At 39.1% G+C, this 14,653-nt stretch overlaps 1 protein-coding gene across 1 annotated transcript in view; it reads left to right on the top strand.

Annotated features, from left to right (window-relative positions):
- Positions 1-14,325, top strand: part of NAT16 (N-acetyltransferase 16 (putative)) — a 46,616-nt gene extending 32,291 nt beyond the window's left edge. Inside the window, exons 2-4 of the mRNA XM_073622855.1 lie at positions 2,178-2,522; positions 4,023-4,247; positions 4,420-14,325. Of these exons, the coding sequence (XP_073478956.1) occupies positions 2,325-2,522; positions 4,023-4,247; positions 4,420-4,971 (975 nt within the window). The 5' untranslated portion in view covers positions 2,178-2,324 and the 3' untranslated portion in view covers positions 4,972-14,325. The remainder of the gene's footprint in view (positions 1-2,177; positions 2,523-4,022; positions 4,248-4,419) is intronic.
- Positions 14,326-14,653: the final 328 nt, after the last annotated feature.

Here is a 14,653-nt window from a genome sequence, read left to right as displayed (position 1 = left end):
GCTGGATGTGACTTAGAGAAAAGGTTAAGGGCACCACCTGGCTGCATGAGACAGTCTATCCAAAGGATAATTGGAACTTCTTAGGTTTGAGCAGATGTAGTTGCAGTAGGGTGAGGCCAGGTTACAGAAAGTCCTGAATATGAAAAAGCAGGAGGCTCAATTGGCATGGGCTGGACCAGAATAACTGGTGGGGAGGCAGACTGGACCGCATCAGCAGGTGTAGAGACAGACTGGACAGCATTGGCAGGTGTATAGACAGCAGAACTTGGGGACAATTTAGCCTGGATGTGCGTCCAGGGACGTTTAGGGACAGGCAAAGTTAGGAGTAAGCCAGAGGGCCTGACTTTTGAAGACTTAAAGTGAACACAGGTTTTTGCAAGCTTTTACATAGTAACAGAAGTACTTTTGGAGAGAGGGCTACCAAAGCCCACAAGAAACCAAAGAAAAAGTTTTAGTAATCCCTGGGTCCCCAGCCGTCTTAGCGTCATGTGCTTCTGAAAGCACTTTAAGCCTAAGATGGAGGGGAACAAACTGCTTTCCAGGGGGTAAATTGGGCAGAGAAATAGACTGAGCCTTTAAAATAGAGTCCAAAAGGTCAGGGGAAAGGGCCCCATCACTTGTGCTGATGGTAAGATATTGTGAAACTAGTGCCTCCAGGAAAGTCATGGTAGGCAATGGGAATTTTTACACAGTACAATAATTGAACAATTGCATGTTACCCATCTGTGGGAGGAAATGTGACACTTGCAGAATATTTTTTATATTATTTGGTACTGTTAAATATCTGCTTTGATTTGTCTTAGGTAGAGAAAGCTGTTCAGGCATGTGACAGGGTGACTATACAGGAGCCCAACTGAGAGACAGTTATCATTCTATAACAGAAGGTCCCCAAACAGGAAACTTCATGGCAGGATCACCAGGGATTATTTTATTTAACACTGCAGTTTTAAAATGACTGGAAACAACTTTTGAAGTTACATTAACATATTAAACCTTACATGAGATATATTAGTAATTGAGTTTATATCTACCTTAAGTCAATATCATTTCCAGTACCCTATCGGAAGGACAATTCCTGGTGACTTTCCACCCTGCAGGGCTCATATGATACATTTTTGTGCCTGTGTGTCATTTTATGTTGCAGAATTGATTTGTTCACTCACGTGCCCATGTTCCTATTAGCATGTGAGAGGCAGTAGAAGAAAATTATGAGGTCTATTGAATAATTGACATTTAGATGTGTGAGTGTGAAGAGTGTAAACTAATGACCAGAGACTGGATAATGAAATGGAAAAACACCAAATGTTTCTGATACAACAGGGGATGAAGCGATATTGGTCAGGCTGTCATTAGAATTTTCTACTTCTCCCCTCTTATAGCTGTCTAAATTATGGACTGCGGCAGAAATTTTGGACCACAAACAACTATTCAGTAGTGCCTTTAATGTATATATATATATAGCTAAAAGTTGTTTGTTAGTTTTGGATAGAGTAGGGAAGGGTGTAGACTCCTGTCAGTTTATTTTATGGTGAGATTTCCCTTCAATTCCTGTCCCAGAGACACAACAGTGAGGAACTCAAATTCATATATGTTACCATTAGAAGATTTCCCCTCACCTCTTGTTCCGATAACAACGTGACACAATGTGACAATGGTCACCAGGACAAATAGAGAGGGTAAATCTACTTAACTTGAAAACTGCAATACTTCCATTTTGGATATATTGTGAGGCACTAAACTAACAATTGGTTTCTTTTGTCTATTTGGATATCAAAGTTAGATTACTATATTGTCCTTCCTGACTGCCCACCTGCCATGGTCATTTAAGAGGGTCTTGCTTGTGCTGAAAGATTTTTTATTTTGGGGTGAGACCATGGAGGGGGTGTTGGCAGATGTTGGAACTTCATCATGGAGATCTTACTACTGGAGTCCAAGAGTCTCAAAAGAAGCAAGTCAATGAATTCTCTAATGGCTGTCCAATAATACTAATCAAAGATCCAAAATACTTACCTTTTCATGATACAATACAGCTCAAAGTTATTTTGTTGGTCACGTGACCAAAAGCTTGTGTTGGCTGAAATCATTTGAAATTATAGTATAGATCCACTTTATAGGTCGTAGGTCTGCTTATGATTTTTCTGTCTCTACTCTTTATGACTGGGCCTTTTGTTTTTTAGATTCCCTGTAACGACTCACTCCCTGGATTTATATTTTTTGACAAGATCTTGAGCCTTCCTGCCACTTGGTTGGTCCATAATTTCTGCTGACGTTTTGGTGGCTTCCTCACTTTCTTCGATAATTTCCCCTGCTCCAGTGGCTCCCACATGAAGCTTGAAGCGATTCCTGGTGCCCCCCAAGATGGGGACCTAGAATTTGTGCTGGCCACAGAGAAGGAATTTGAAGAAATTGTGTCCATGTCTCATGGGATATATGGAGGATTGGATTATCTACCCAGTCGCTATCACAGCTGGGTGAACGAGAAGGACCGGATGGTGGTACTGGCCAAGAAAAAAGGAGATGTTGTAAGGATGTGTCATCACCAACAGACATATGAACTTGCTCCTCCTACAGGTTTTCTGTTTAGTGTTTAGTGCTAAGTATTTTTTGAGAATGAAGGAATTCAATTCCCCAGCAATAGGGAACAAATGAAACAATTACACACAGCCTAAATTGATGTTGCAGCTTTATATGTTTAGGGGGAAAATGTTGAACCACCAATGTTTAGCCTTTTTAAGATTGGCTGCAGGTTACTCTCAAGCATCTAGATCAATGATTATTAACCTTATTGTCAAAATCTTCATTTTCTCTGAAAAAAAAAGTAGCTGTAGGTATCTTGACTATTTTATATGCAGTACTAATAATATACTCTGGGGTCTTAAAGCAGAAAACCAGGACACAGGATAGGCAGTCCCCCGAAAATGTATTATTAAGGTATGACTTATAGAACTAATTGGTAAAATTACCAAGATCTAAAATGTTTTCACTGATTTCACTTTCCTCTTTCAAATTCAAGAGATGTAGCCTAGGAAGAGAGATCGCTTAAAGCGGAGTTCCACCCATTGTTCCTCAGATCATAATGCCCACCCGCAGTACAGTCGTAAATTAATATTCTATTTTTTTTAAATGTATTTAGGTGGCACTTTCGGTATTGGTCGTCTAGGCGATGTTATCATTAGGCAATTCCCTTGGACTCCTGGGATCTATCCCAGGAGTCTTCAGGAAGCCCTCCTGACCGCACTTGCCATCTGATTTCTCTTTTGATTGACAGGTTGCCATAACAATGGGCCAATAATTCAGCCGACGCCACTCAGTGTCATCACTGTGCAGCGTGAGATTGGGAGGTGCATGGTGGGTAGTCAGCTGCACAGAATCCCAGAAATACACAGGAGCGGGATTCAGATGCCCACATTTGTGATGGCCGCTGCCTGCCTGCCTACCAGGATGATATAAGAAATAACAAATTTATAATTAAAAAGTGTGAAGACAGTTATGACAATATGCAAATGATATAGTACGAGTACTAAGATTCACGGGATGCTTTTGTTAAAGAATTGCTTGGGAGATTGGAGCTCCACTTTAAGAGACAGTAGATAGTAAGAAAATGTAGATGCATAGTTGCATACTGTAATACTAGGTGGAGATTTGCTCTGAAAAATACTCATTAGGCATGATATAAGGGGTTGCTATGCTGTCTATCAGCCTACATTGGGAAATGTAAAGGCAGAGGTGCAAATGTCATGTTATTGGGGTGCAATCACTACAACCCATAGGAATTGTTACCCTAATCAGGATGGAGATTATTACATGATCCAAAATGTTGGCTGCAGGTTGATAACATCAGGTAAGGGTCTTTGATTAGGGGTAGGCATAGCTAAAAATGAAAAAAACAGGCTGTTGTTTATTTTGGCCCTTGACCTGCAGTGTCCAATTTGATAGTAAAAGTGGATACTGGAGTTAAGGTAAATGTGAGTAGAGTGTTCACATATGGAACCCTGATGTTTTTGTTCTTCCCCCTGCTTTAGATTGGCCTCATCTCTATGTTTGTGGTGGATGGAGGGGAAACAGCTCTTCTAGAAGGGCTCCGCGTGGCACCCTGGGAGAGAGGCAGAGGAATAGCTGGAGTGCTTCAGAGGTTCGGTTGCCAGCTGGTGAAACATCGATACCCAAGTGTCAAAGTAATGAGGTTGACCAGGGATGACAAGCTGACTCCAAAGGAACTTAACAAATACAAAGTCATTTCTAAACAGGTAAAGTTGCATGGAACAACAGAAGAAAACTGTGGTGGAACAGGACATTCCATTATTCCAGCTTTATTTTGAAATATGTTTTTTCTCTCTGTCTCCCTATCCTTTCCTCGTGTCCCACTTTCCATCAAAATATTCCCCTCTTATGCTTTCTTTTCATTACCTTCCTTACCAGGGTATACTACTTGTTCATTTTAATGCACCTGAACTCTCCTCCCGATTATCTTCCATTCCACTACCCCCTGGGCCATCACGTCCTTCTCCACCCATCCTCTTGTCTCCTGAAGAGGTCCAAGGAGTCTTCCTGGAGCGTGGGGGCCTACTGAAGGATCTTCTGCCCAATCAAACACTCATCCAGGACTGGCAGCCCTTCCAAGCCTCGCCTGGCAATCATGACCTGCTCCGCCGCAAATCTATTCGCTGGATGGCAGATGACAGCATTCGGCCAAGGGTGGCTTCTCTGTGCACTGCACCATTCCCTGTACCGGCAGGGCCTCTCTGCTTCTACCTCAACATTGATGTCTTTGGCTCTGGTTTGAGGGGGGCACAAGAGCAGTTGCTGTCTCACCTAGCGGCACATGTGCCATTGTTACCAGCGGATGTAAAATGCCAGCTGTTCCTGCCACCTAGCATGTGGAGGCCCATGGCTGATTTTTGCACTAATGTATTAGGTTTGAAGCTGGACAAAGGGTACACGGAGCAATATCTCCTAGAAGCAGATATATAGAGGGGATTCATACCCTACTTACAGCAAGGGGGCAGGAATGACCCCATTTCAGTAATGCTAACAGCCTTCTTTAGCTGAGCCTACACATCAAACATACTGTACATGTTGATCCATGATACTACACCCCCTTATACACTTTTTGCCGCTACTGTACATATGTCATTCTCCTAAAGAACAAAACCATAGATTATGCTCAATAACCTGTATGCTTCCCTGTACAGATAACAGTAATTCAAAGTAATAGTTCATGTCATCCCCTATGAACCCCCAGCTTTTTTTTTACCTAATATTTTTTTTCTAACAGTTAACAATTTTTGCACCAAAATAAGGTAATTTGTGGCACTTATTTTTACATACTGGGAGGTGCGTTAAATCTATTTTCCTTAGTTCCTGAGAGGATTAAATAATGATAACATACAAAATTAGCAATTCCTTTCAAGATACCATTGCCTTCAGCTGTATATATACAACAAGAAGGAGGCCTTCCCTTTTGTACTATGTTGCTAACATTGCACTATACATGTGAGGGTATATATGAGTGTCTGTGTGTGTATATATAATATATTTATTTATACGCAGTATAAGTAGGGGAGTTTGAAGCAAAATAAGGGTGGGTTGGGGGTTTTGTACTCTGTACTGAGATAACTGGGTGTGTGATAAAATATTTATATATTTATTGCACTTTTAAAAAGAGCAAGGGAGGGTAAGAAAAATGCACTGTAATGTATGTATATATACATACACATACACCTTTTGTAGAGTACATGTAGATAGGTACCTGAGATATATCATCAGGTAGCTATGTACAATAATTACCTGTAGAGGAGAAATATTTAGAAGTATGCAATAATTTGCACTACACATACTGACTTTAACATGTGGTGGTTACCTAGAGAGAAGAGGAAGCGAGGTTGTGGACTTAACCATTGCTCATGAAGCAATTCTCCAGCTTCTACTGAATATGTGGTCTTTTTGATCATTACTAAATGCATAGGCTATGTTCTCATGAAAATGAAGTGTTGGTGATTTCCCTGGTCTCTAGTAAACGGATGGGCTATGTTCTCATGACTATGAAATGTCGGTGATGTCACTGGTCTCTAGCGATTGGACGGTCTGTGTTCTCAGGAATCTGAAGTGTCATTGATATCAATGGTCTCTAGTGATTGGACGGGCTGTGTTCTCATGTATATGAAATGTCAGTGATATTGCTGGTCTCTAGTTGTTGGTCAGTCTGTGTTCTCATTAATATGGCATGTCAGTGATGTCACTGGTCTCTCGTGATTGGACGGGTTGTGTTCTAATGAATATGAAGTGTCAGTGATGTCACAGGTCTCTCGTGATTGGATGTGCTGGGTTTTCATGAATATGAAGTGTCGTGATGCCACTGGTCTCTAGTGATTGGAAGGGCTGTGTTCTCATGAATATGAAGTGTCGATGATATCACTGGTCTCTAGTGATTGGAAAGGCTGTGTTCTCATGAATATGAAGTGTCGGTGATGTCACTGGTCTCTAGTAATTGGACGGGCTGTGTTCTCATGAATATGATGTTTCGGTGATGTCACTGGTCTCTAGTAATTGGACGTGCTGTGTTCTCATGAATATGACGTTTCGGTGATGTCACTGGTCTCTAGTGATTGGATGGGCTGTGTTCTCATAATTATGAAGTGTCAGTGATGTCACTGGTCTTTAGTGATTTGAAGGGCTGTTCTCTCATGAACATAAAGTGTCATGATGTCACTGGTCTCTAGAGATTGGACGGGCTGTGTTCTTATGAATATGACGTTTCGGTGATGTCACTGGTCTCTAGCGATTGGATGGGCTGTGTTCTTATAAACATAAAGTTTTGGTGATGTCACTGATCTCTAGAGAACGGAAGGGCTGTGTTCTAATGAATATGAAGTTCCATTAATGACACTAGTCTCTAGAGAAGGGACAGGTTGCATTTTCATGATTATAAAGTGCCTCTGATGTCACTGGTTTGCATTCCCAATAATGCTAGACCGCAACTTGGCTTCCTCTCCTTTGAAAATGTGCCTAGAACATTTCAAAATATGAATAGGTTTTAATATTTATTGACCATAGGATAGTCACTAAAATCCTGCTTGTAATCCTGCTTTAAAATAATACCAGCACTACATTACATAGAAACACTGGACTATCATGTAGTCATCTCGTGAGGTCACTACTGTAGAACTTTGCCCATAGAGATAGAACAGTCTGTCCGATAATTATTAAGTTATACTCCTTTTTTTTTTTTTCTCTCTTACAGGATCAATCCTCATGCAGGAAACAGGAATTTCGAAAGAAACAACTCAGTTACTCGGATTGATTAGTGCCATTGTCATTTATAAAACATTTAAAGCATTAACCCTAGTTGGGTGGGGGTCTGGGGGAGGGGTCATAGATGGCAATATTGGTGTATAACCATACTACTGTAGCAACCACAAAATATCAGAATCCAGTCTGGGTGGATTAATGGTGTCTGTACAGTTTTGAGGTTTTTTTTCACAAATGCAACCAAAAAACATAGAAAATAATATAAAGGATAGCTATGGATATTATATAGGCACATGAACAGATGATAGTGATAGAACAAGTTCTTAAAAGAGATATTATATGAAAAGTAACTAGCTTATAATTTCCTAAATGGTAACACAACTTAGTCAAAAGGCATATAGCTTGGTTGGCCATCTCCTGTTTTGGTGCCATATCTAGCCAGTACTCACCCCTGATTTCAACCCTTCAATCTAATGGTAGTCTGAATGACCTTCGGGACCTCTAGACTACATGTTGTCCCTTTATTCTCCTCTCTGCTTCAAACTAAGACTTTTAAGAGGTGAGTTGGAAGAATTACATACATAGTTAGTAGTTAGTCTGGTTGAAAAAAGACACAAGTTCATCTAATTCAACCAATAGTTAAAGTACATTTCAATGCTCTGGTATGACAGTCCCAAAAGTCCCAAATCCAGGTATTGATTTACAAGCCTCATAAAGCAAACAAACATCTTCCTTTACCTTCCCTGACTGAGCCAAATCCTCCTTCATTTGTGTCACACATGCTCCCCCTCCCAGACACTGCAGCATGCAGTGGGGGTTGCATCAAAACATGGAGTGCTGTCAATCTAGAAAACAGTGGGTGGGACTGGTTAAGGATTGACACACTTGTGAATCAGCTGTGACAATGCTGATAACCAAGCCCTCTGCAACACTTTTTTCATCCCACTGTAATGAAAAGTAGGCACAGCCTCCATGAGTGTGGCAACTCTGCTCTGAGTTCAAGAGTAGTGCAGAATTGTTGTCACCCCATCACAGGAAGCTGCAGTCACTGGCAGAATCAACAAATATTTGTGGGACCAAACGACTAAGAGAAAATTGTAAGTACTTACAATTTAGAGTTGCAGTACATATATTTAAAGTATAATTTACAGGCTGCATGCCTTTCCTCCACACACTACCTTGGTGTTTGCTTAATTCATTAGCACGGATTTGTCCCATAACTCAAAAGACAACCAACCAGTGCAATTTATTTGCTAACTTGATGTGTCTGATTCCATCTTGACCAAACTTCCAATATTCAGGTATATTTGGAAGCCATTGAATGTTAAATCCTACTTCTCATCAAAGAGTTTTTCTTAGTTCAGCTTCAATTGAGGAAGCATTAGTGGGGACATAGACAGCAAGATACCTTGACAGACCCAAGTTCAAGTATCACCAGAAGAACATGATCATTGCCCGACCACTGTGTAGAGAAATGTTAAAATTATGACCTGTTGGGGGTACATTGAGGCTGGTATCTCAAGCCATCTTAAAACATTTTTTTTTTGATAGAATGATAAAGGGTAAGCATCTTTTTCACTGTTCTCTGTCTAATTTGACTTTGTCCTTCACTTCCAGCCCCTGTTACAATATATTAGCAGGTCAAGAAGTAAGAAAGATCTCCTAGAGGGACACGGGGAGCAAAGCACTCTTTTTCTTAGTATAGTAGAGGAAGATTAGAACATTCTTCATGTTGTTGTAGCTGCCTGTGCCACAGCTTGAGATTTTCCCCAATTCACCAAGACAGAAAGAGATGGGACATCTCCCCAACAAGACCCAAGACAGAAGTCAAAAACCTAAACATGCGAAAATGAGGAGCTGGATTCAACTTATCAGTAGGTTAATCACATTCATACTGGGGGAACAGTGGCTCCAGTGTGTCTGCTCTTAACAAAAACAGGTACTCTTTAATAAAGAGGGGACCAAGTGTTGAAGAACAACATGTAAAAAGTCTAATGAGAACACCAAACCAAAGGTCTAGGTGTCCAAGTTCTTTAATGTCAAAGTATTTTTATAGTTCATAAAATAAAACATAAAGCAGCCAATGCATTTCAGGTGCTCAAAGATCTCCCTCTTCTTCAAGGCATTAAAACATTTCTGTATCTGTTTTATAGCCCTGAAGAAAGGGGGAGGTCCTGAAACGCACTGGTTGTTTTAGGTTTACTTGGTATGACTTGATACCAATATTAAAAAAATTAAATACATGAGAAAGGTTCTAACCCTTCCCGCTATATCCAAAAACAGAAAACAAAACAAGATTGGAGATAGATTTTTTTGAAAACCAAGTAAAAATACGAATTGGAATGATGAATGTTCTTGCTTAGTTAGCCCTTTTTGAAGGTTTTTTTTTCACTCTGTCTCTCATGTAAAAATGTATCTTTCCACCTATATCTTTCATTTAGCTTAATCTCTTCTAACATCAGTCTCCCAGAACTTGGACTACCTTTCTAGAAACTTCAGACAAGCAACCTAGGTATAATACTGTAGGTACATGCCATTGGCTTATTATGGGAACCTATGGACAAAGCCTACAGCTACCTTAAACACAAAACTATCATCCATACTCACCCAAACATAAGCAGATGACCAAAGCCTACAGACATGCAACTAAAAACACACTTACACAGCTTATAGGCGCACAACTGTTGGAAATTTGCCCCAAAATTTAAAGCGGACCTATCATTAAAATTCACACAAAAGAGCACATGTACATATGTCAGCATCGCCAAATCACATCCTTATTTTAAGTTAAAAATTACCTCTCATTTGCCATAAACATAAAGCTGCTTCTGATCTACCTTATGGGATCTAAGGCCTCAAAAGCCTAGATCACATGGTCTTTGGCTGCCATGAGCTTTGTAGTGCTTTCAGGTCATTAGAGCCTACATAGAGTCTATTATTGCAAATAGTCTGCTATACTTGCAAGGGTACATGAGGATCAGCAATGAACTGTTCCTACACTGTAGCAGTAAGCAGAACCTGACTTTATGCATATATATACCTGTATATACTGTATTTACAAATTATGCATAGAGTTTAAAGAAAAAACAAAACAATGGTACATACTAGTAAGATTATTTATATGACACTGGTCTCTTTCACAGGTATATAGACAAAATCTTTAATAGATTCCCTTCAAACACACAATCCCTGGCTCAAGACTAGCGCACACAACTGTAAGCACTTAGCAGTGCACACAAGCACTTAATTCTAAGCACATTATTAGAGCCCACAGCTGCCAATAGAAAGCACAAAAAAAAAAAACCTTGTGGCACCCACAGTGCTAATTGATTCAAATTTCCAATTGCATCTACATAAAATTAAATGTCGTGTGGGCATTTTGCCATCACGTTAAATCTTTTTTTTTTTTTTTCAGGCTGTTTTAAAAAAGAGAAGCGACGGGGTTGTAGCGTGTGTAGTGTAATGAAATTATTTTTGTATCACGAAGAAGGAAAATCACTTGTGTGAAGTTTTGTAAGAAGCGAATGTAACTTTAATTGTAATCACAATGTCTGGATCATTTTGGGAAAAAAACACAGTAAATGTGCTTGGCTCTTAAAAAAAAATCCCCAAATTCCACCTAAAAATTTTCATCACATTAAAAAAAAGAAACGAAAATGATTATAAAATGATGGGGTAGTGGCCAGTATTAATTTGGGTCATCTTTGGAAGAAAAAAAAGTAAACATATGTAGCACGTTAGAAAAAAAAAATGTGTCTGAAAAATGTCTGAAAAATTCCCATCACATTTAAAAAAAAGGAAAAGTAAAAATTTGATGTGGAGGTGTCCAGCATGAATTTGTATCTTCCTTGGAAATAAAAGCAAACATATGTGACATTGAAAAAAATACTCCCAAATATGTCTGAAAATTCCTATCACATTTAAAAAGAAAAAAAAAAGAAAAAGAAAATGATTATAAATTGATGGGGGAGTGGCCAGCCTTAATTTGGATCATCTTTGGAATAAAAAAAGTAAACGTATGTGGCACATTAAAAAAAAAAAAAAAACACTCCCAGATTTGTCTGAAAAAATCCCCTTTCATTTAAGAAAACATAAGAATAAAAATTTGATGGGGATGTGGCCAGCATGAATTTGGATCATCCTTGGACATAAAAAAATTATTAAAAAAAAATATTCCAAGCTGTGTCTGAAAATTCCCATCACATTTAAAAAATAAAAAAATAAAATGATTAAAAATTGATGGGGATGTGGTCGATGTGAATTTTGCTTTCTCTAGGTGCAGGCTTGTATCCAGCAATGCTCTTTTGTATATATGCTTTCTTTTTCGTTGAACAACTCCATTTTGTTGGAACTGGTTACATAAGTAGTTTCTCAGCATTCCTCTTTTTTCTTGCATGGGATGATAAAGGGGGTGAGGAATAATTTGTTACAGTTGAATGAAATGAAAATGTAACATATCTTAGAACAGTTGTGGACCTGATCTCCAGGTTTATAAATAATCAGGGATTCATTTTAGGGGTGGAAGTATTTTAGAAAGTTGATCAACTTACCCGTTTGGTCCACATTTGGATCCTGTAACACTCCACTTCTGGGTCATATGACTTAAACCCATCACTAGGCCATGTTACCTGACAGCCATTTGGGTAAAGTCTCTGTTGACATCAGCTCTTCATTAACATCACATGACCCAGAACTAGTGTTTAGCGGGATCTCCTGGTCATGCCAGTCCATCAACATTCCATTACTCTACTCAACCTCTTTAACACTTCCCTAATGATGCCCAGCATAAGCTTGGAGTTTAGGTCCCCTTTAAAGGCAACCTTTGAGGATAATATATGGGTCAATGCCATTGATGACTGTTTTAGGTGCAAATTCTAAGGCTAACATGCGGATCCTGGCATAACAACTTAACGTAGCTTAGATATTCTGATTGCACATTTCTTTTTGGGTTGACAAGTCATAAAGACGAGTCACAAAGAAACGAAGAGATGTCAACTTTTGAACCAATACCTTTAGGAAACCAGTCAGCATTGACATCTCAGGTGCTTTTATCCTCATTGGTTTACATTAGGGGGCTTGGGATTACTTTTTTATTTTGTTAAATTAAGCATTCCTAGTTAAGCACTTGCCATACAAATTCAGTGTCTCCCCTTCTTACAAACTTGCTACACACCTTGTGTTTCCATACCTTGCCTATGCACTTAAACAAAGTCTTTGCTGTCCTTGAATTAACCTCTTCTCTAAATATTGTCCATACCTTATGGAATCTTGAAGTCCTTTTAGTTGAACCGAAATTGTTGTCCTTGCTTTTCTGCGTTGGATAACATTAGTAATGTTAATATTATGCAGAAAATGTTGATTTAAAAAAGATTGAATAAGATTCCAAAAAAAAATTCTGGTGTGGTTTTCTTTGTGTGCGTCTCCAGTTGCTCTTAGTCGAATGTCGTTGGTAGAAGAGTCCCCTCTATGGCCTGTCAGTAATTCAAAAGTGGTGACTTTATCCATTGTGAGCAAAGCAGTTAATCATGCGTATGCTTACGGACAGGGCCAGGACAAGGAGTGGGCCGGAGGGGCGGCTGCCCTAGGTTTATTGTAGGGATGGGGGCACCTTCCTTCTGTTACAAGGCTGACAGGAGTAGTGACAGCAGCACCGATTTTGACAAGCAAGCGACTGCTTGGCATATTCGCCCTGGGTGCTGAATGGACTTGTTTTGGCACTGCTTTTGGATTTCCAGGTCCTTTTGTATTGGTTATGGCTGAGGACTTGGCAGTCCAAAATTCATGTTTTTGCATTGATGTACCAATAATTAAAGTAGATATTGCAATAGGTTTACAAGTCTTCATGAATAAATTCCTAAAAGGTCAACATGTGGAGCGACAGTATAATGGCAGGTGGACTAGTTTATCAAAACTTCATTTCCCTACTTAACCTCCTTAATTCCTCCCTAATTTTGAATGTTGTTGGTAGAAGAGCCACCGCTATGGCCATCAGTTACATAAAAGTGTTCTTATCCATTGTGAGCATAGGGCTTAATAATGCTTATGGGCTATCGGATCCTTTTGCAGTGGTTGTGGATGAGTAATTGGTAGCCCAAAATGCATTATGCATTGTTGTACCCATTGGATAAAGTAGACATTTCACTGGGTTCGCAAGCCTTTATGAATAAATTCCTAAGATGCACCATGTAATCTGATGACAGTATCATGCCAGGAAGGCAAGTTAATCAGCATTCTTTTATTCAGCCTCATACCTCCCTAACGATGCACAGCAGACTGAAACTTGGAGTTTAGGTCTATTTTAAAGGTAACCTTTCAGCATAAAAATATGGGCTTGATGACTTTTGTTAAGGTTCAAATTTTAGGGTCAACAAGCTGACCCTTTCTTAACTACCTAATGTGTCTGAATGCAGCTCAGGTGTTCTGATTGCACACTTCTTTTGGGTAGTCAAATTATTAAGGCTGGCAACACATTATACAATTTTCTTGTACAATTTTCCTTTAGATTAACCAAAACCATATAATATGAGGTTAAACCTAAACACTTTGAATTTGTATGCTATAAGGCAGGCCCTTGCACTACATAGTTAAAAGGTATATCTAAAGGAAATTAATTAAGAAAATTGTATAATGTATGGCCAGTTTTAGTCATGAAGAAAAGATGAGGATGCCAGCTCTGGAATCTGCACCTTTAGAAAACTAGTTGGTACTGACATCTCAGGCGCTTCTATCTTCATCCATTTACATTAGGTGGCTTGAGTTTACTTGTTTGTTTTGTTAAATTAAGCATGCCTAAATAAGTACTTGGCATATGAATTGTGTCTCCCTCCTCCCCCAAACTTGCTATACACCTTATATTTCCATCCCTTGCCTATGCACTTAAACAAGTCGTTGCTATTTGTCCTCAAATTATTCTGACATTCTGACGTGTGTCCACACATTACCAAATCAAGTCTTTTTAGTTCAGCTAAAATTGTTGTCCCTCCTTTTCTGCATTGGATAACATTAGAAACTGAGTTATGTCAATAATATCTAGAAATTATTGATTTTAAAAAAGATTGAATAAGATTCCTAAAAACATTTCCTGTGTGTGTTTTTTTTTTTGTGTGCTTGTCCAGTTGCTGTTTAGCTGAATGTTGTTGGTAGAATAGCCACCGCTATGACTGCCAGTTACCCTTAAGAAGTGTCCTTATCCATTGTGAGCATAACAGTTAATAATGCTTATTCCCAATGACTACCAGGTCTTTTTTTTATTGGGTATGGCTGAGAACTTGGCAGGCCAGAATTCATGTTATACGTTGCTGTATTCATGGATAAAGTAGGTATTTCAATACCTTTTAGGTCTCCATGAAAAATTCCCAATATGACACCATGTAGAATGACAGTACAATGCCAAGAAGGCAAATTT

This window comes from Aquarana catesbeiana, linkage group LG03 (assembly GCF_042186555.1).
Source record: "Aquarana catesbeiana isolate 2022-GZ linkage group LG03, ASM4218655v1, whole genome shotgun sequence".
Taxonomy (NCBI): domain Eukaryota; kingdom Metazoa; phylum Chordata; class Amphibia; order Anura; family Ranidae; genus Aquarana; species Aquarana catesbeiana.
This window is presented reverse-complemented; position numbering and strand designations above follow the sequence as displayed.